General features: G+C 44.7%; 1 protein-coding gene and 1 long non-coding RNA gene across 9 annotated transcripts; one reads left to right on the top strand and one right to left on the bottom strand.

Moving 5' to 3' along the window:
- The first annotated feature begins 84 nt into the window (after positions 1-84).
- On the top strand, positions 85-20654 carry EXD2 (exonuclease 3'-5' domain containing 2). Of its 8 annotated transcripts, XM_042047480.1 has the most exons (10): positions 85-943; positions 1047-1205; positions 9645-10050; positions 10972-11228; positions 12283-12409; positions 13150-13475; positions 15881-15987; positions 16231-16366; positions 17099-17455; positions 18226-20654. In XM_042047480.1, the coding sequence occupies exons 3-10, from the start codon at positions 9712-9714 to the stop codon at positions 18440-18442; spliced, it is 1866 nt and encodes a 621-aa protein (XP_041903414.1). In that variant the 5' UTR covers positions 85-943; positions 1047-1205; positions 9645-9711; the 3' UTR covers positions 18443-20654. The 8 variants fall into 8 exon arrangements, with proteins under 8 accessions (XP_041903414.1, XP_041903411.1, XP_041903412.1 ...); XM_042047477.1 differs by lacking the exons at positions 85-943; positions 1047-1205 and adding an exon at positions 2301-2886; XM_042047478.1 differs by lacking the exons at positions 85-943; positions 1047-1205 and adding an exon at positions 8203-8290.
- Positions 5631-7855, bottom strand: LOC121673780. The gene is made up of 2 exons (XR_006019301.1): positions 7768-7855; positions 5631-6890 (listed from the first exon to the last, which is right to left on the bottom strand). It is a non-coding gene; the product is annotated as an uncharacterized LOC121673780 (long non-coding RNA).
- Positions 20655-20802: the final 148 nt, after the last annotated feature.

Genomic DNA, 20802 nt, shown 5'->3' with positions numbered 1-20802 from the left:
GCTTCCCCCCTTGTTATGGTTATGATGATTTTTCTTTAGCCAGCCATGGCAGAGAGGTGTTAGACACTCCGCCGCTTCCTGATCCCGCTGGCTCCTCCCCGCTTCCCTCAGCAGCTGATCCTCAGCTGCAGCCCGCGCCTCCCGGCCCGGCTCTAGCGTGGCGCCGCCGCCGGTTAACTCGCTCCTGGAGCGGCACGGGGGGACAGACACACTCGCCCCTGCGGGGACCTGCGGAGGGACGGTAACGTTCGCCACTCCGGGGACGGACACGTTCGCCACTCCAAGGACCTCCTGGGGCAAGGACACATTCGCCGCTGCGGGGACTTGCAGGGGGACAGACACACTCGCCGCTCCGGGGACCTTTTGGGGGAGGGACACGTTCGCCACTCGGAGGACCTGGCGGGGAACGGGCACACCCGTCACTCGGAGCAGCCGCGGGAGGACGCGTCCCGCCGCCGGGCCGGCTGAGCGACCTGTGCCGCCTGCGGCCCCGCGGCCGGCAGGGAAGGTGGCGGCGGGCGGGCAGGTGCTCCCGCAGAGCGGTGAAGGAGAAGGGAGCGCTCCGGAGCCACGGCCGGCCCGCCTTGAGATCCTGCGGGCAACCGGAGGGAAGATGAAGGGAAAAATAGTTCAAGTGCGGGGCCGGTTTGCAGTGGGGCTTGTCCTCTGTAAATGCTGAGTGATTTCAAAATTCAAAGCATTACGGCTTTAGAATTTAGTTTGGGGTTTTTTTGTTGTTGTGGTGGTGGCTTTCTCTATGATACTTTTTATGGGGCTGTCAGAGGTTTCATAGCTTGCTCTCTCCTGCTCCTTCCCGAGCAACAGTGACCAAAGGAGGGTTGCCCCATCACGAGCAGTAGACCTTTCTGCAGCCCCAGAAGACTGCTGGAAGTACAGATGAATTTTCTTCTCTTACCCTCCAGTATCAACTAAACCCCAAAAGGTAGCTGGCTAACCAGGTGGACCTGATCTGTGTTGTCCTTCACTGTTTAACGGCACCCCAACCTTTACCTTACCGGGATAAAAATATCTTTTCTCTTTCACAGGACCCTGTACCTCTCTGCTAACATCTGATGCTGTGTCAGACAACAGGAGTGTCATTCAAAGAGTGATGTCCGTGAGGTGCTGCACAGACCCCCAGTCCCACCTTGCAGCATCTAACTGCATGCTGCCTGTGCACAAAGTGAGCTGCTTGAAACTTTCAGGTCTGTATTTCCTGATGGCACCAGTACCTAGGGAAGATACAGTTTTCAGAAAGTGAGAGGAATTAGCCTGACCATCCAGGCCATCTTTATGTAGCACTACATCTGGAGTCTTCAAACTTTAAAACAAGCAGAGAGAAAAACCCTCCCTGACATAAACTGTGATATGGCAAGATGGCTGAGTACTGTTAAGACTGCTGCCATGTTCCGGTGACAGCTTTTCCATAGAAATAGAAATTATTTCATTATAGAAAGTCAGTTAAGTGCTTTGGGTTTTTTCTTGATTAAGATTATAGAAAGAGCATCAAATCCTGCATAAACCAAGCTTTTTATTTGACAACGCTAGAGCCTTAATTTTAACACATAAAAAAAGTAAATAAAAAACTTTCCCTTCTAATTGGGAATAAAAAAAGAATGTAAGAAGTCGCTAACATTAACACATTAATATTAATAATTAACAGTGCTTCACAATTGAAGTACAAACAGAGCAGTTAATCTCTTCTGCATCTGAACTGTACAAAAGGGTCTTTTCTAGTTACAGTTGTTGATGGCCAACTATTGCAGTGTACCATGTCTAGCCACCCTCAACACAGAGAGGCAAAGACCCTGTCCATCATGGTTTGTGTTTGTTACCTTAGCTTCAGACACAGGTAAGCTTCAGACACTGCTATAAAATCATATTTTATACCTCTCTTGCTTGCATGCCATGACATTCTGCACCATTACAATTCTATCAGAAACTGTTGCTCACCTTTAAATTCCCGACACGTGGTTCGTTTTTTTCTCCTTTCCTAAAGTATAGTTCAGGTTTAATATTTTTGAGTACCTTTGATTTCTGTACTGAAATAAATATGCAATATAATAAAATCTCCATTCTGGACCCAGTCTCTGGGAAAGCTGTGTACTTACATGGCCTTGCATAGAAATAAAACTATTTCCTAAGCCCCGAGTGCCAGGTTTTTCAAGAAAGATTTAACTGAGGGGTTTTTTTTACGGTTTTTTTTTTTTATCACATTTGTAAGCATTCAGAATTTAAAAGAAAAATAATAGCAGACTGCCAATCTGTCCTGCTCAATGACATGACCATATAGGTTAAAAACTGTACTGGTAAGCATTCTTTAAATTAATTTTGAACATAACACCTAAGGAAGTTATCATAGCCTATACAGGTAATATCTTCCTTTGAAAAGAATGGGTTGCTGTGTTAATAATGCCAGAATGCTGTTATCTCTCCAAAGCACATACACTGTTGTCCTGAGTCATACTGAAGTAGCATCAGTGAAGCATCTTTGTCTACTTTAACAGGAACATTCTGCAGCTTGGAATGGAATTGATGTACTGGCAGTAGTTAGCCAAACAGATCAAACTTCATCAAGTTGCTGTTCTGTGGGACATGTTAGCATGTGGGGTGCTATACCGAGACTGAACAAACTGGATTGAGCCCAGCCAGACCCAAAGGGCGCGGGAAGCCAGAGTCTGTCTCTACACACTGCTTGAGCTGCTTAATTCTGTAGGATGTTTATATAGTCTCCTCCGTGTCTCAAAAGCAGCATGAAATCAAGCACAACAAATGTTTTGACTGGAATTTCAACAAGTAGGCAACAGAGTAGAGGAGTCAACTGGATAGGAAATGGGAGATAATGAACAGGACGGTGACTTGCTGTAGACGCCCTTGGAAATGAAAGTAAGTAAATAATGTTTGATGCAATACGTAAGAGGGAACTAGGAGAATCCTTCAAATAGAGAAGTGATGTGGTTAGTGTAATGATCTATGTAAACAATCCTGGGTTGCAGTTTCAGAGTTGGTAATTCCAAGGCTGTGCAGGTCTCTCAGCAGTACTAAATTGATCTGGATCGGGTGTGGCCATGGTGTTACATTGCTCTCATATTAGCTTCTGTCCATGCCACAGAGTTTTTGTTCTGCCTCTGGAAGGACTGACAATAACTGGTCAGGGTTTACTGCCTGCTGGGACAAAGTTATCCCTTCGACATTTTTTCCAAACATATTTGAATTGGGAGAATCAGTTAAATTGCATTAGTTGTTCCCATTTGATGGCTGTGGTGTATTTGATCATTAATAGGAGGCCTACAGTCAGCTTTACTCTGTTGTCAGACTCTGGCATTTCCAGTGGTCAATGATTGTGTTAAGAGCTGTGTTGGTTAGTGCTGGAGGGAGAGGTATTAGGGCAGCCTTTTATATCTGCAAGAGAACAAGGGTCTTAGCTGCAAGGATGGATCAAAAGACTTTGTCTTGGAGCTGCCACAGAGAAGTATATACCCTGGGTGCTAGGATCTACAAAGAAATTTCAGTCAGACCTGACAGTTGACAAACAAGCCTGAGTGGCAGGTAAACTGGTGATGCTATCCACAGATACTCACAAAGAAGATAATAAGAGGGCTTTCAGGAAAGAGTTCTAGCTCTGCTGAGGTCTAATTTCCTGCTAGTCATTCATAGAAGAGAGAAGAAGACTTATGTTTTGAGTTTGGGTAGGGGGAGATAGTTCTGGGGAAAGGAGCAGATCCAAAAATCATCTGCAGAGAGACATTAATTTATTTGTATTTCAGATGAGATAACTCAGAGATAATGTAGGAGGATAACAGAAGACCAACTCTCTGAGAGTCTGTCAAGCACTAGGAAGGAAGGCTTAAATAGGTAAAAAGTATTTAAGTGAAGCATGGTTGTGTCAGGTGAGAAAGGATGAGCTTTAAATATTTTGGGGGGGGTTCTGTTGAACCTTTGATTGGCTTTGGTTAATCCAGAGTGGAAACTAAGAAGTTTGGACACTGATAGTTGGATGTCTACGGAGTGAGTCAGAGAGGGTAATAAGGAAAGTGGAGCTGAGTCAAGGCTTTTATTAATTTGTTTATTTATACTAATATTTTTTGAGTGGAAATAGAAAGAAAGGGTAAACCAAGAAAACTATATAATATTTTAGCCACATCATTTTTTTAAAAATAATTTTGCTTGTGTAATTTATTCCCTCTAGTGAAAATTTGGTGGCTTCTGGGCTTTTCTCCTTTTGCTTACTTTCGTGCTTACCTTTACTAACAGAAAGGTAGGAAAAACAAGGATTGTTTTCTCAAATGTCTCCCCTTGGGACTTGCTGTTCAGCTATGTAGGTTTAACATGCAGCTAAGCCAATCTAATGATTTGTGGCCACTGAAAAGTGGCTTTATTTTTTTGTGGCTCTGTGTTCTGTCCCTTTCTTTGTCCTGATGCTACTTATTGGACCTGCTTGTCTGCCATGTGTTTATTTGGCTCATGGAAGTGTCCCAATGAGTGCCAAAATCAGCACAAGCTGGTCTGGAGTGCCCAGCTGGGAGATAAGTTTTGGAGATGGGGGATGTCATATTCTTAGCAGCCATAAACCGTGAGGCTGACTCAGTGTGCCTTCTGGACTGAACTCCTGGGGTAAGTTAAGCAGCTCGTCAAGAAATGGAATTGTGAAATTCATCTCCGTTTCTACATAAGCAATGGAAAGAGTTGGCAATGAAGGAAGAAATACGTTGATGATGATCGATGTTAATACAACTCATCCTCATGGGATTATCTGGCATCTTACACCTCTGAGAGAGTTTTTTTCAGATTCTTTGCAAAACCTGCAAACTCTGTCAGATCCCTGCAGTGAGCTACCACTGACTCATCTTTTGGCTTAGGATGTAGTTTCACTGAGATTGGCTGTATGATGAGTTAGTACAAGGAGTTAAACCAGAAGAAAACCCAGTTTTTTTCTGTGCTAGCTTTCTGCTCGCTTAATTCCTTGAATCAAGCAGGCACCAGTATTTGCAGAATTGAGGCTGGAGAAGAATGCTGACAGATAGAAGTGGGAAGCAGAACTGCCTTTTCAACAGAAGCTAAATCTTCCATCCACCTTGTTACAGTGTGAGACTCCACCTTTAGGATGTGGCTTCACAGTTGGTTGAAACTGATCTCATTCTGACTTCTTCAGGAAAAAACCCTACTGCCTTTCTGGTATCAACCCTGTTAAAACAAATCCTGCTCAAAATGGCTTGTTTGCATATGTAGTCATGGGGTTGCTAGCATTGACAGAAGGAAGATAAATCACATTAGGAGTTGAAATGTGAGTTTGGCTTTCTTCTGTAGCTTGGGATGGGGCCCCAAAGAGAGTGTTATTAATGAGCTAGTGGGGACTACATGCAGCTCTCTGCTCATTGTCTGCTACCAGCAATTTAAGTCTTCACTGGAGCCTCTCTCCTTTGATATTCCATGATCATTGATCTTCCTTTGAACACTGAGTCATTTACCCTAGTCTTCTCCCTCCTAAAGGATGAGCTAATGTCATTATAAAAATAATTCTTTTTTCTGTGATCAGCAGAACAAGTGAAGCCTGGTTTCCTATGGATTTGTCCTGATGTGGTACCGCTGTGTGGATTCTCATATGTATATTAAGCAGTGCCTGCACATGCTTACCGTTTTATCAGTGACAGCTTTATTAGGACCTGTTTCATCCATTTGGCATTTCATTTAAGTTACCTTTGTACAAATTCAGACAGAATTCAGCAATGGTTTAAACATGCTTTTATTGGCAAGGAAAGTGGGGGAAGTAATGGGACCCAGATGCACAAACACTAATATAGAGTAATTGCATAAGCCTTCTTTCCTTAGGAAATCAGGCTAAAAATTAATCTTTTGACAGAGACCTCTGCAGAGACCTCAGGTCAGGCTACAGACACAGAAAAGTAAATGTTGCTGTTTACCATATAAAGGCTTCCAGTTACCTGCTGTAACAGACTTCTCTTAAGGAAAGCCAGCAATTGGTGTTTACTCACTAATCTTCTCACCTTCAGCAATGTCCCTATCAGGCTTTGGGAACTTGGTTGGTTTGTTTGTTTGCCAGAGTGCACTCATGCATCAGTTGTTTTCATTTATTTTTAATTTAATCCTTATACTTACACTTCTATTACTTCAGAAATGAAGATAAATAATTTTTAAAAGGAAAACCTGGTATTTCAGATTTCTGTGTGAATGCCAGATTATCATGAAGGGTCCACCTACAAACAAGCTTTGTAGATTTGTTCAGTATTCTGTGCTTATCTCAAGCTCTGACAGAGTTCTCTTAAGAATGCCTTGCCTACCCCACAACAGGGCAGCTGGATCCAGGAGCCCATCTACAGCATTGTCTTGATTCTCTTTCCAGTCACTTGGGCCTCAAAATAAGTCTGTTGTGTTCCCAGGTGTTACCTTTTTCCCTTGAAGTAGTTTACAGATGGATCAGTTCCATGATTCTCGGACCCTGTCATTACAAAAATGTGGGTGGTGGAGCAAGGAAGCAGGGAATGAGCAGTCAATCACAGGTACAACAGGAAATGTGGGACTACCCATCTAAGTGGCAATCTGGGTTTATGATAGATTACAATGACCATACAGAACAAAGCACTGTACCTTGAGGGATATGTGTGAAGAGAGAGGAAGAGAAACAGGCAAAACATGTCCATCTGACTGTGAGAATTCAGGTACTGCCAGACCCCTCCAGGTTTCTCTCCTGAGCATGCACATGATGCACTTTTCTTCTGAGCACAAGTCACGTGAGAAACTTCAGAGTAGTGCTGGCTCCTGCTTGGTGACCTGCAGTTCAGCTGGTCAGCTGTGTCTGCTGCATCAGAGCCTAGGGGACAGATGGAGAAGCTGTGGCCAGGTTGTGACTGAAAGGGAGATGCAGACCTTCCCTATAGAGAAGAATAAATCAGAGACAAGATGTGTGAGTTACTGCAGTGAGATTGCAATGCTTTGTAACCACCAGTGAATTAATATTAAAATCTCTTCACTGTGGAGCAAGATCGAGAAGCTTTGCAGAAACACTTATGATACAGCAGCTGTAACTCTGAGGTATAAAGCATTTGTACATTCAAAATACAGATGCAAGTCACTGGAAAACAAAATTCTCTGATGCTACCCCACCACCAGTGAGACCTGATGTGGTCATACCATGCTGGCATAGATCAGGTCCTTAGAACAAGTAGCTGCTTAACTTTTAATGGCCCTGTCATCTTATTTCTGATAAGGAGAGGGCATTATTTGCTCCGAAAAGTGTTCTGGAAAATCACTTCTGTTCCTTGTGAGCTATTAATATGTCTGTACCTCATTCCTGAGTTAAGAAAAAAAGAAGGAGGAAAATAAATATGAGCTACAGACAGAAAAAAATACTGCTTCTATAGAAGATTTTTCCCCAATGCCAGCCATTAGCCGCTTTGTTGCACTCTTTGGACAATGTGTCTGCTAAATGCCAAGTCTCTGCTAGGGAGATCCTCCTACGCTGATGGGCAAAGTTAAAACAAAATTTGATGCTGTCAAATTGTTAAATTGAGTTAACGCAGCATTTCCCGTGGGCTCAGTCTCTAGTTCAAACACATGCAGCTAGCTGGAATTCTAACAGCACAAAAGCTGTGAGATACTGGGAATTGCAAAGGGATTTGAAGAAACTGGGTGCTCAGATCCTCTTATTTGCAACGGAATTTGGGGTGGAAACTTGTTTGCTTTTTGACAGTGATGGCCTCAAGCCTTGACGATCATAATCCTGAACACAGCAGCTGCCTGTATACTCACTGTCCGGGTTTTGTGGTGTCACACTTCCAACGTTCGTATTTCTCCGCACACATGGGGGAAACAATTACTTGTCACGATTATTCCTCTGTTAATTTCTTAATACTCTCTATTTGATTTCCCCCCTCTTTGTTTTCTTCCAGTTTGCCACTTCGGAGGTGGCTGCGATTTGCTATTTATTTTCCTGGCTGCCTTTGTTCTTCCCATTCTCTCTGGTCCCTCCTGCCCCAGGGGCTCCCCGGTGCTCTGCTTGTGGGTGGCTGCAAACCCGCTTCACAGCCCCTTCGGCTCGCTCCTCAACCCCTACCTACTCGCAGACAACGAACCGCACTTTCGCTGCAAAAATCTCCCATAAAAAGAGCTGGCTTTTCAGTATTTTTGCCAGTATTTTGCCCTGGCTGAAGGCATGCTGACGCCTGCCCAGCGACACAGCCGCCCCGCCACCAGCTTCCGTACAACATGGCGGCGCCCACCGCCCACTCGCACCGCCGGCACAGAGGAAGCGTCCGCCACTCTTAGGCTCCCGGTGTGTGTGGCGACTGCCCCGCGGGGGGTTCCTGCAGCCGGACGCGGCAGTTCCGCGGGACGCAGGCAGCGGGCGGGTCGGTGGGCCCCCGGCAGGGCCGCGGGCGGGTGGCGGGGCCGGGCGCGGGGGAGAGGCTGCTGCGCGCATCCCGGAGAGACGGCGGCCGCGGCTGCAGGTGCGCCGGTGTGCGGTCCGGTGCGCCCGCGGCCTCCCGCATGCTCGCTCCTGGCGCCCGGGCCTTTTCCCAGGGTAAATAACCGCGACCGAGCCTAAAGCGGGCAGCGCCTTCGCCCTGGTGCCGAGGGGAGTCGTGGACCCCCCCCGCCTGCCCCCATCCCGCCGGGCCTGGCAGCGGCCCGGAGGAGCGCTCGGCTGCGGTCCTGGGCCCGCCCCCGGGTCTTGGCGCACCACTGCCGCCGGGGCTGAGCCGCGCCTGGGGTGTCTTATCGGGGCTTCTCCTGCCCCGGCGGGGGATCCGCACAAGGATCACAGGCACCCCCCGATTCCCAGAGGGGTAGGGGCTGTTGGACCGAGAGAGAGGCCATCGCTGCGGGCGGCTTCGTTGCAGCCGGTGTTCGCGCTCAGTTTACGGGGTGGCAGTGAAGGACCTGTTGCTTCGGGGGCGCTCAGGCAGGTTCCCGGGCCGTGCTCGGGGTGCTGGGAGTGGCTGCGCAGGGCTGGAGTAGCATCGACACCCGAACTTCTGCTTGCGGGGAAGAGTGCGCAAGGACAGCCCTTTTGAAACGATGCAGTGGGTTGGGGAGGTAGGGATGCAGGGACAGGGTTGATTTCAGTTTACTGAAGGGGTACTACGCTTCTGTATGATACAGGGACAGCTGTGTTAAAAATAGATGCTGCTGCTTTAGGGCTTTTCAATGCCTGAAGAGCTATTTGACCCTAGTATGGATGTGAATATAATGGGCAAATGCCTGTTATTTACTAATGCGTGAACGGACATGCTTATTCTGCAGCAATTTCATTTTGGCCTTGTTTAGGTTGATCTAGTTCCAAACTGAACTAAAAGATGTTGATAATAACAGTGACTGGTTTATTCTTGGAATAGCAGAGTTTGTGGAAGCATCCAGTTGCATCAGTTTAATTTAATGGATTCCCTTTAAGCTTTTTAGTTGTGTGATCAACAGCAGTATTCAGTCTCCCCTTCCTGCCCAATCCATCACTGCAGCAGTCTGTCCTCAGGCCCCCAGTCTATCAAAGTGGGACCCAGACTTTTTTTCTATCAGGATCACAAGTTGTGGCTAGAACCTTGTTATGGTACCACTGTATGTGTTTAATGTTTCCAAACACATTTCATTATGTTGTCTTTAATTTCTGCCTCTCTCATTTTTCTCTGCAGGCCATGATGAAATCCCACAATGCTGTTTTGAGAGGGTGAGGTGAAGGGACAGAAAGGGCAATAAAAAATGGCCAAGCAAACAGCCGTGACGATTACTTTGGCAACCCTGCTGGGTGTTGCGTTGGGGGGCCTGGTTTTGTGGAAAGCAACCCAGCGTCGGAAAGGAAAAACATGCTGTAGTAGTCAGCAAGAGGAAGCAGCAGTAAAGTCAGAAGATGAGAAACTCATTAAGGCAGAGGATAAGAAGGTGCTTTCCTTCTTCAGATCTCCCACCTTTTCCTGGATAGAGAGGACCCTTGGTGCAGACATAGTGATAGTTTCAGAGCAGGAGGTGTGGGATCATGTTGAACCGTTGCTGAAGAAGGAGCTGGAGAAGTGGCCGGTTCTTGGAATTGATTGTGAGTGGGTGAGTGATCAAGAAGAGCCTCTCCTTCCTTTAGATTGCAAATTGCCTGGGGAGATCATTGAAGGTGGAGTAATTCCTTTGCTGAAACAGGTACCACAGGACTGACTATTGAAACTGTGATTGTCTGTCATGGCAGCAGTGAAGTAGCTGCTAATTTTGATTGCTCTTACGTTTAAGTGTGCTAAGTTTTTAATTCACCAGATGTATTTATATACTGAGTTCCTGTGATAAATCGACTTTACTAAATATAGTAACGGTCATATAGCTAAATATAGCATTATGTGTTTTGTGTAATATCTCTTTAAAGGTGATTTACTAGAAGTAGCTTGAGCTTACACTATTTTAAATCCAGCTACATATTCAAGAAACAATATCTTAAGAACACTAAATCCAAAAAGGAGGATAATGCTGATATGAAGATAAAACTCCCTGGGACAACCAGAAAACAAACTTTCTCTTCTGCTTGTACATTTGCATGTGTGACATCTCAAAACAGGTGTAAAGTAATTTATAAAGCCTGGCTTTGCCACTGTTTTGACTGGAAATTTATTCACCCCACAGTCATTAGTATAAGCCACAGCTAAACAATGTATTTGCCATAAACATTTATATAGCGGTTGGCTTTGTGCTGATCTGCATTAAAAAATATTTCTGATTTCTTCCAACCGCTCAGCTATGAAGGGGGAGGGTGAAAGGGGGAAAGATTCTCTTGTGGGAATGTGGCAAGGAGTAACTTGGGGACATTAATACTGTGAAAAAGACCACATAACTTGCAGTGAATTTTTAGAGACATGTAACAGTACTTGACTGTATAAACCGATAAGTATTTCCTGCCTTCAGTGGCCTTTTTTGCAATTTGCTTCAGCTCCAGTATTACTAATAATATTGTAACCTGGACTCTCATTTTTTACTTCATTACAGGTATCTGTGGAGGGAAAAGCAAATCCTGTATCCCTGCTACAGATGGCTTCTTCCAGTGGCCTCTGCATTCTTGTTCGGTTGCCCAAGCTTGTTGCTAGTGGCCAGACTCTTCCAAAGACTTTGTTGGACATCATGGCAGATAGTGCTGTGTTGAAAGTTGGGGTAGGATGCTGGGAAGATGCTTGCAAATTACTTCATGATTATGGTCTTCCAGTCAAAGGGAGCATGGATCTCCGGTATTTAGCCATGAGACAGCGGTAAGTGCCCGAAGACAGAGGTAGCTCTGTTTGAGGCATCATTTGAGGTGGAAATATTTCTTAGGTGATTTGCATAAACTGAATGATATCAGGCTGGTATGTCTGGAATTCTTAGGGTGGCTTTAGGGTAGCTTTAGGGAATTGATAGCTGCAGCCCAAGAACATGTCATGCTTCTATTCTGCGATCTTAATGGAAATGAAATCTTCATGAGGATTTCATTTGCTAGTTGTGTCTGTTAGTCTTCTCTCACAGACTAATACCTTTGTGGACTTTTCTGTGTATTGTGCTTCAGCTTTTAAGAAGTCGAGGCGCAATGATGTAATGCAGTGAGAGTGAACACTGTCAGCAGATATTTGAATACACTGCCTAGAAGTATGAGTTAAATGTGCTCAGGGCATGTAAGTGAACTGTTGAATTTCAAAATTTCTTGAAAAATTACTAAATAAGCCAGTTCCAGTTTTCTCTTTTAATAACAGTGCTTCTATGGAAAGGTTACAGTTATGATGCCATTTTCTTATCCTTCACTCTTCCTAAAACAATGCTTTACTTGCAGATATTCTTCACGTACAGTTATGTGTATGGCCAGGGTGTAGTGTTAGTGATCTGGGCCATGGGTTTGCTGACCTCTTGGTGCCTTTTTGGCACTGAGGATGGACTTCTTGTCTCTAGTGGCCAGGATTGTTCCGAGTCATTCCTGGCTCTTGGGCTTCTCATGAATCCCTTGGACAGGTGGTCCATCACTGTATGATGGACCTCTTTAGTTCAGAATTGAGTAGTTGAGAGCCAAACACTTCAGCCTTAAATGTTACTAACTCCCAGCCTTGCCTGCTTTGCATATTGCAGACGCAAGATAGTTACTAAATCTAGAAAGGACATTTTAGTAGAAGGGAGGGAGAGGGCCTGTAAAGCTGACAGGCAGTTGTGTGCTGTTTGAGTCATGCATCGTGTGCATTGTGTTCTCACAGGTTCAGGCTCTATGAGGCCAACTGAATTTGCATGAGTGTATAGTTCAATTTTTAATATGTTTGTTTCACTTTCTTTGTTGAACTGAAGGAAGGATCTACTTCGCAACTGCCTTAGCCTTAAGTCTTTAGCTGAAAAAGTCCTGAACTTCCCGCTTGACAAGTCTCCTCATGTGCGTTGCAGCAACTGGGAGGCAGAAGAACTGACACAAGATCAGGTGTGTCCTCCACTTCAACTTACTGTTTTGGGAGGAAAAGTAGCCTTCTTAGTAGAGAAAGAGGCTTTACAACAGGGAGATCTGAGCCTATTCAAATTATACCTCAAAACCTTATGTGTGACGTGGCCTAAAGTTAATTTCAGGCTCACGGCCTGCATTTCCCTCCTTTTCCATGAAGATAATTTTCTGCTATTCTTGCTTGTTTTCCTTTAGTCCTGAAAGATCTGTGAGGCAAGATCCCTTGAAGAAAGGCTTCCAAAACCTCACCTTTTTAGTATTTTCTTCAGTCTGTAGCAGTCGGGGCAATATTAGAGAGACACTGGAAATCTTGTTCACCTTCTTCAGAGCATTGTGTTTTCCCCGACTGCTCAGTTTCTTTAATCAAGCTGCACACGCCTGCGGTAGCAGTGACCGGTAGAGGGAGTGGCAGGACAAAGAACCATGCTGAGTACTCGCAGCCAGTATGCCAAGAGGGAACTTTTTGTGAGGGAGGGATTGGTGGGGTAGGAGGATGTCTGACCTAAGTATATTTGCAGTCCCTTGCAGTTCCTGGGGGCACTATCCCCGGGTAGTGGGGTGTGGTGATGTTATGAAAGTGCCACTCAACTGGCAAAACTTCATGTGCACTTCAAAAGGAAATAAATCCAGCTTCTGGCTTTACTGTACCAAATGCTGAAGACTGATAATGTTTGGGAGGATTTGCTGTTTGTCAGTATCTCAATTTCTGTGCTTTTCTGCAGGTTCTCTATGCTGCTAGGGATGCCCAGGTCTCAGTGGCTCTGTTCTTCCATTTGCTGGGATTTACCAGCCTCCCTGCTACATCTGAAGGTGAAAACTCTGTCACTGCTTGGGAGAAAGCACGGGGAAAATGCCAGGGCTTGGTGGATATCCCATTTAGAGGAAGAAAGAGTGGCAGCACAGGAGAGGAGAAGAGTGGAGAGGGGCGTTCCCCTCAGAAAACAAAGAATCGGAAGTCTTGGGTGAATGGCCAGCCCTCTGGCAATCAGCAAATGAGAGATCCACGGAGGCAGAAGCGAAAGCCTCTGGGTGTGGGATATTCTGCAAGGTGAGTATATGAGCACATCTTACTCTTTGCATTGCATATGGAAAACTTTGAGTGTTGCCTCATGCTCTAGTCATTAAACAAAGTAGATCATATGAGCTAGGAAAGGGAACACAGGCCCTAACAGTCATGGGCAACAGATCCTGTTTCTGTTTTCCTCATTTTCCTCTAGGTGGTATTGCAAGCGGGGGCAGCACTTAGATTTCTACTTAGATCATGAGCAAGTTGAGGTGTTGTATTCAAGTTTTGCCCTTCCTTTCTTCCCCTGCGGAAGCATCAGCCAGAGAGCAGAGTTCCAGCAGGAGGCAGTTGGCTGTCCAGGTGTCATTCTTGGGTGTCCAAGGTGTCCTGAGCAGGGCCAGGAGTTGGACTCAGTGATCCTGGTGGGTCCCTTCCAACTCAGCATGTTCTATGATTCCGTGATTCTACTGCTCAAACAGCTGTGTCCTGTCTCCTCCAGGGAAAAGGTGGCACAGAGCTTGTGCTTTCATCAGGATCTGCCTCGTGTACTGTTGTTTGTCCTTTGCTGTCCCATGTCACTGTGACCACAGAGATGGCAGGGCTGAAAGCTAAGGTTAACAGGGGTAAGATGTTATACAAGGTGTCAGAGGGAACAGGAAGGAACAGCCTGTGGTAGCAGCAAAGCAGTGCCCTCCTGTGCTGGCCAGGGGGCGAGAAGAGAGAATGGTGCTGCTTTGGCCTTGCAGAGGCAGATGCTGCTGGATTCAGGATCACCATCCTTGCAGGCGATTTTTTGGAGCTAATCCTAAATTCTTACAGGCTTTTGCTAGGGAGAGTTCAGTGGTTTTTAAATTTAAAACAAGTTGAAAAAGTTGCTTTAAGCTTAATGCAGTGGAAGATGCAGGGTACTGGTATGTTTGGTTTTGTTGGGATACAATCTAATAAAATTTATCACTGGACATAACTAAAATTATATGTAATTATCATTGGGAAAGAAAGTCAGACATTTCTGTATTTGTCTTCTTCTATTTAAGTTTATTTGATTGGCAATGGAGAAACTTTAGTGTAGTCAGTAGTATTGATTTCATTAACAGTCATTAACAGTATTGTGTTTTACAGAGCAAGTCCCTCTTTTTTTTTTATATGGAGTCTGTGTAATATAAAACAGGAGGACTGCATCTCATGGGAGGATTAAAATTCAAACAAAATTACATTCCAAGATAAATTGAGATCTCCCCATATTTGTTTATTTATTTTTTGTTTTTCATTGTGCTTGACTTCATGAGAGATCTGTAGACTCATTGTTTTTTACATTATTTACAGCAATGTGGCTCTGGTCTGTAATAACACTGGATGTGGTTTCAAAAGTCAGTTTTCACTCTTCCTTTCTGTTTAAGTCTGTTTAGTTTAAATGTTTATCCATTTAGAGTTGGGAAGTACTGAAATTATCATAGTGACTGAGTTGAACTGTTGATGCTCAGTGGAGGGAGCCCTCCTGTATCTTTCGTTGGGTTTTTTCCCCTCATGGACCTCAGAAGAAATAATTTTGTCAGCTTACATAGCCTGTGAATCAACCTTTTTAGCTGGTAGAGCTCTGCTGAGTACTAATTTGTACTATCTCACTATAGAGAAGAAAGGAAACTTTTCTACAGTGTATTGTGGCCAGTACAGTGTATTGTGACATGTCTGACCAGTTCCTCCCAGGTCATCTCTGAGCCCAGCCTGCTTCACTCTCCAATTTTGTTTGAAGGAGGTTGGCAGAGTAAGGAAACATTTTCTGCAAAAAAGAGCCCTTCCACACACTGCCACAAACTGCCAGAGACTGCTCAAGCAAGACTTCTTGTCACTGCCAAAGGGTTGGGGCCTGTGTTTGAGGGCATCAGCTCAGCTTTGTTGCTCTCCTGAACTCATATGTTCGAGTTCTCAGTGCTGCAAGAGCGTTTTTGGATCATTTCTCTTGGGTGAATGAAGTAATTGCTATTCACACTAAGTTTTAGAGAAAATTTCATAATAAAACATTAAAATTCAGGCTTAGGCAGCCGATCCTTGAAACTGCCTTGCCTGTAAGTTGATGCTCTCTTTGAGCTTACTCTTAGCTCATCATCCTTTGTGACTTCAATTCTCTTTTGTTTTCTAATGCAGTTTTTTTAAAGGCTGTCATCACTGACGGCATCTCTTGAAAATTGGGATTCAGAGTTACAATTCTGTTGGCAGCAGGAGAGCAAAGATGCCTTAGAGTCAATTGCTGAACCCTGTATAAGTTTTCAGATGTACTGCTTCCCTTAGCAGCAGCCTGTGGAGTCTCAGCAGCCTCAAGTGTGTGTTAGGGGTACTCCTGTGATTTGGAGGAGGCCACTTGAACTGCATGGTGACACATAGGGCTGTAGAGAGCTCTGGAGTTTTTGGCATGCTATTATAGTTGCTGTAATACTGCCGTTGTTTCATAGAAAATCTCCACTGTATGACAACTGCTTCCTGCATGCACCAGATGGACAGCCCCTGTGCACTTGTGATCGCAAGAAGGCTCAGTGGTATCTGGACAAGGGGATTGGAGGTAGGCATACCAGTTTTTCTGTTGATATTTGAAATACAGCTTTCTCTGTTCTCTCTCCTCTCTCTTCTCTCTCTTCTTCATAATGGAGCCTGAATTTTTTTGTATCCTTTCTTATTGGAAATACTGTTAGGGATTCACTACATTGTAGTGAAGTGAAGTGAATTCTTACATTGTAGCATCGTTATTTTAGCTTTCCAATGCAACTTTGTCTTGAATATTTTCCCTTTGCCTTTATCCTTTTAGAGCTAGTTAGCACAGACCCATTTGTTGTGAAGCTGCGGTTTGAGCCTTCAGGACGTCCTGAGTCTCAAGTTGATTATTATCTGACAGTCAAAGAAAACCTCTGTGTTGTATGTGGCAGGCGAGAATCCTATATTCGGTGAGTTGTTTCATGGATTGGAGAAAAATGCATCTTCTAAAACAGGACTGAGGTCTGCATCTAGTTTGGCATCCAGAAGCTTGGTTAGCGGCCTGAACCATTGTGCTTGTTCATGTCCTGGATGGGACACTGAATGCTCTGCAGTTGTATGGCTGTGTGAGACACCGAAGAGACCAACCTTTCCTCTTATAGAGGGAGGAGATACTGACCCTGGGAGAGATAAAAGCATATGGAACATGTATGTGCTGTAGTTTGAACGCTGGGGGCAGCAGTGTGCTGACACACACTGGGTGGGGGGCATCCCCTTATGAAAATAGCTGTACTACTACTTCCACTATTTAGTCCTTATATTTTTGAAAGGTTTGGGTGAGCCTAAAGCTCATGAGGTCCAAAAGAACAAGATTTTTGTCTTTGTCTTTTTGTCTGCTACTGATTAGTTGAGAAGTATACTTCTCATAGTGCATTACTTGATTTTTTTTTTTTTTTACAGTATGAATCTTTAATTGAAAGTGATGAATTTTTGGAAAGGAAACAAGAGAAATGCAGAAAATCTGTAGAGAGAACTACAAATGAAAAGAATAAAAATAATCACTTTCTGTACTATGAGTCCTGGTAATCTTTGTTTACCTGGACTTTTAGTTTTAATTTACCCTTTCTGGGGCAGAAGGAGGAGGAACTGGGGAGCAGCAGCTCCAGACAAATGCAATGAGCTGTCTGTTTTGTCTTCTCTAGGAAGAATGTTGTTCCTCACGAATACCGAAGACACTTCCCCATCCAGATGAAGGACCACAACTCACATGACGTACTCCTACTCTGCACATCCTGCCATGCTATCTCCAATTACTATGACAACCATCTCAAGCAGCAGCTGGCCGAGGAGTTTGGGGCCCCCATCGGCTCCGAGGAAGGTGTGCGTCTCCTGGAGGACCCTTTGCGCAGGCAAGTGCGCTCGGGGGCGCGAGCCCTGCTGAATGCAGACAGCCTGCCTGACCCCCGAAGGGCAGAGCTGCTGCAAAGCATCAAGGACTTCTATAACACAGAGACAGTCACTCCAGAGATGCTCCAGGCAGCAGCTGGTCTGGAAACCAGGTATAGCAAGCCCATGTAGGCTGGATGTAAGGTTTATAGTCATTTATATTGCATTTCTTACTGGGTTTGTTTTTGTTTATACCCGTCTCCCCTCAACCCACCACTGGTCTCTGAGCTGCAGCTCTTCTTTCTTTCCCTTTTTCCTTTCCTCCTCACCAGTCTTCTGTTCTTGCTCTTCATCTTCCCTTCCAACATTTTATACTTCTTTTGAAGGACAGATCAGGAAAAGAGTCTGAAGGACAGTCATATCAGAAGTCTCCTCTTCTTCACTTTTTCAAAGCCTCCCCAAATATCTTTTCTTAACAAGTGTCTAGTCTCTGCATGAAATGAGTATTTTCTCCTTGTTATGCTTGCTGTTGTTTGTAAAGTGCCGATGTTGTAACTCAGAGCCTATCCAGGCAGGGAATTAAGTGACAGGCTCAGTGCTCTGGAGGGTCATATAGTTCTTGCCTTGAGAAATTTGCAGTCTCCTGAGGAGTTTATAATGGACCTTAAGAGCTTTGTTTAGTGTTGCTGTAAAAGAAGAACACTTTCTCAGTTCAGAGAAACCAGCTTTATGGTGTAACTGTGTAGCAGAAAGCAGTCTGGCTTCGAAGCAAAGCTTAAAACTCTTCCTCTTGGTTAGCTTACCCTCTGTCTGTAATTAAACTCTGCAGCTGAAAGTATCTTCAATGTCTTCAATGTCTTGTCTTCAGTCTTGTTCATTGGAGACAGATCTGGAGTCTGACAGTGGGCTTGTGTGAAAATAAATTGTGCTTGTGTCCTGGCAGGATCTGCAACGAGAGCTACATGCCACATGGACTGAAGGTGGTGCAGTGTTGTGCTAAAGGAGGCCTGCGCTCCCTTATGCAGCTGGAAAGACGCTGGCGGCAGCATTTCTTGGACAGCATGAAGCCCAAACACCTCCCAGAACAATGGTCAGTGGACCATAACCACATGAAGCTGATCCAAAAGTATGGGGAGGATCTTCAGATCAAGCTGTCATGAAACTAACTTCCTGGACTCTGGATAGTGTCTAATGGACATAATGTAACTGAAGATGGAAGGACTACTTTTATTTCTATGTCTCCGCTAACACCTGGGGCCTGGGTTTGCAAAAAGGCAGCAGTAGATATGCCAGATTTGACAGAGTTAAATTTGACAGTTTATAGAGTTAAATCCATTGACTTGAAGTTTCAGGTGGTTTGGAAGTTTAATCCTAGTCTGTCACTCACCAGTTCAGTGGAAGAATGGTATGATAAGGGAATTTGTCTTCTCAAAGTGACTATGAAGAATCATCTTCTAGCCTCCAGGATGTCTGATGCCTCCAGACCATCTCTTGTAATAGAGTGAGTCCAGAGAGAGGCAACAAAAGCACAATAAATGAACATTTCCAGATTTTCTGACATACATTTATGCCCTTGGCTTTACCTTGGGAGTCTTCTTGATAGAAGTCTTTGTTTTCAGTGCAGCTGTACTCGTATGAGTTCTTCTTAGAGAAGACCCCCTGCCAGAGAGAGATTCCTTGTTTGGAAGAAGCAAAGAAACCTTACTTTTTTTGCAGATGCTGAGCTGTACCAGCATTGCAGATAGGCCTCAGCAAGGTTTCTGGTGGCAAGTGCCCGATGAGAAATGACACTCTGGCAGTATGGAAATACCCATGTTAAGTCTTTTGTTAACCAGCTTCCAGTAACAGAGTTCATAAAAAATGGTTTTCCTAATTCCGCTTGTTTGTCGTGAATAGTGTGCTCGCGCGTGCAGGGCTGTTACAGAGACGGGGTGGCATAACTCCTGTGACTGGAGTGTTGGAATGGAGGGTGCAGGCTCTTCCGGAAGAACAGGCACTGGCAGCAAGGAGGAGGTGTCACCTTACTATGTCAGTGACTGGCTGGAGTGCACAGAGCTCCATCTGGAGTGCATGGAGCTCAGCCTAGGGATGGAGGAGGAGTCAACCAAGAACTTAGGGTCAGGATTAAAGGGAGGGCAGGGACAGGTGACAGCGGGGATCTGCTACAGGTTGCCCAACCAGGAAGACTTGAGTGGATGAAGCCCTCTATAGATAAGAGCAGCCTCGGGTTCACAAGGCCTGGTCTTCATGGGGGACTTCAGCCACCCCATATCTGTTGGAGGGGCAACACAGCAGGGCATAAGCAGTTCAGGAGGTTCCTGGAATGTGTTGATGACTTTTCCAGAAAGCCAGCTGCATCATGGGCTGTATCAAAAGAGGCATGACCAGGAGGTCAAGGGAGCTGATTCTCCCCCTCTATTCTGCTCTCGTGAGACCACCTGGAGTACTGTGTCCGGCTCTGGGACCACCAATATAGTAGAGCAAGTCCAGAGGAGGGCTACAAAGAAGGCTGGAGCACTTCTCCTATGACTTTTTACGCGAGTGTGTAGTGATAGAACAAGGGTTAGTGGCTGTAAACTGAAAGAGGCTAGGTTTAGATTAGATATTGGGAAGAAAGTCTTTACTGTGAGGGTGGTGAGGCACTGGAACCGCTTGTCAGGGAAGCTGTGAATGCCTCATCCCTGGAAGTGTTCAAAGCCAGGTTGGATGGAGCTCCGAGCAACCTGGTCTAGTGGAAGGTATGCCAGTCCATGGTAGGGATGTTGGAACTGGATGTTCTTTAGGGTCCCTTCCAACACAAACCATTCTGTGATTCCATGAATAGCTCTTGGTGAATACCTTTTCATATCGGACTGAAATAAGGACAGGTGTCTTAAAAGAGATGAGAGGAAACAATTGAAGACCAGAAGCTTGTAAGAGATCAGACCACACATGGCAAAAAATGGAAAATCTGATGTTCTGTACCTGGATTTGACATGTGTGGTGGTGAGCAGGTTATACTTTTTCCATGCCTGTTTCTCTGTCTCTAAAATGGGACTAATAATACTTAACTATCTCACAAGGGTGTTGTGAGCCTTAATTAATTCATGTTTTTGTAAAATGCTTTGAAAATATAAGCTAGTGTGTGCTAATTATTATTGTTGTTTTTTAAAATGTGCTGCTGTTTAACTTCCTTAAATATTCACATTTTTTGTCTGGTGCTAGACCTTAGTTAAAGATAACTTTTTAAAAATGCATACTCCTTTCTGTAAAAATCACTTTTGGTTATTTTGATTGCATGAGATGAGTGTGCTTCTACTGAATGATGAAGCTATGCTCAACTTTTATACCTCTCTGTAAAGAAGTTTCAGTAAAACCCTTATCTTCACACTACTGTGTATAGCACAGTTGACCCCTGTTTTATTACAACATTTGGGCAGAATCCTGGACCTGCTGTGATTGTGGCTGAAACTGTCCCTTATCAGATAATTCAAGAAATTTCACAGGCCAGGGGTAAAAACCCTATTTGTGGCAGAGACTG

Source organism: Corvus kubaryi, unplaced genomic scaffold (assembly GCF_017639235.1).
Source record: "Corvus kubaryi isolate FWS band 111438036 unplaced genomic scaffold, C.kubaryi_AGA036_p1.0 66, whole genome shotgun sequence".
In the NCBI taxonomy this organism is placed as follows: Eukaryota; Metazoa; Chordata; class Aves; order Passeriformes; family Corvidae; genus Corvus; species Corvus kubaryi.
Note: the sequence above shows the minus strand (reverse complement) of the source record. Positions and strands in the feature narration are given on the sequence as shown.

Excerpts from the sequence above, each read along its gene's own strand:
- EXD2 (XM_042047480.1), top strand. The coding sequence starts at position 9,712 with ATGGCCAAGCAAACAGCCGTGACGATTACTTTGGCAACCCTGCTGGGT. Across the intron at positions 16,367-17,098 it reads AGGCGAGAATCCTATATTCG|GAAGAATGTTGTTCCTCACG; the intron begins GTGAGTTGTTTC and ends TGTCTTCTCTAG. Across the intron at positions 17,456-18,225 it reads GCAGCTGGTCTGGAAACCAG|GATCTGCAACGAGAGCTACA; the intron begins GTATAGCAAGCC and ends GTGTCCTGGCAG.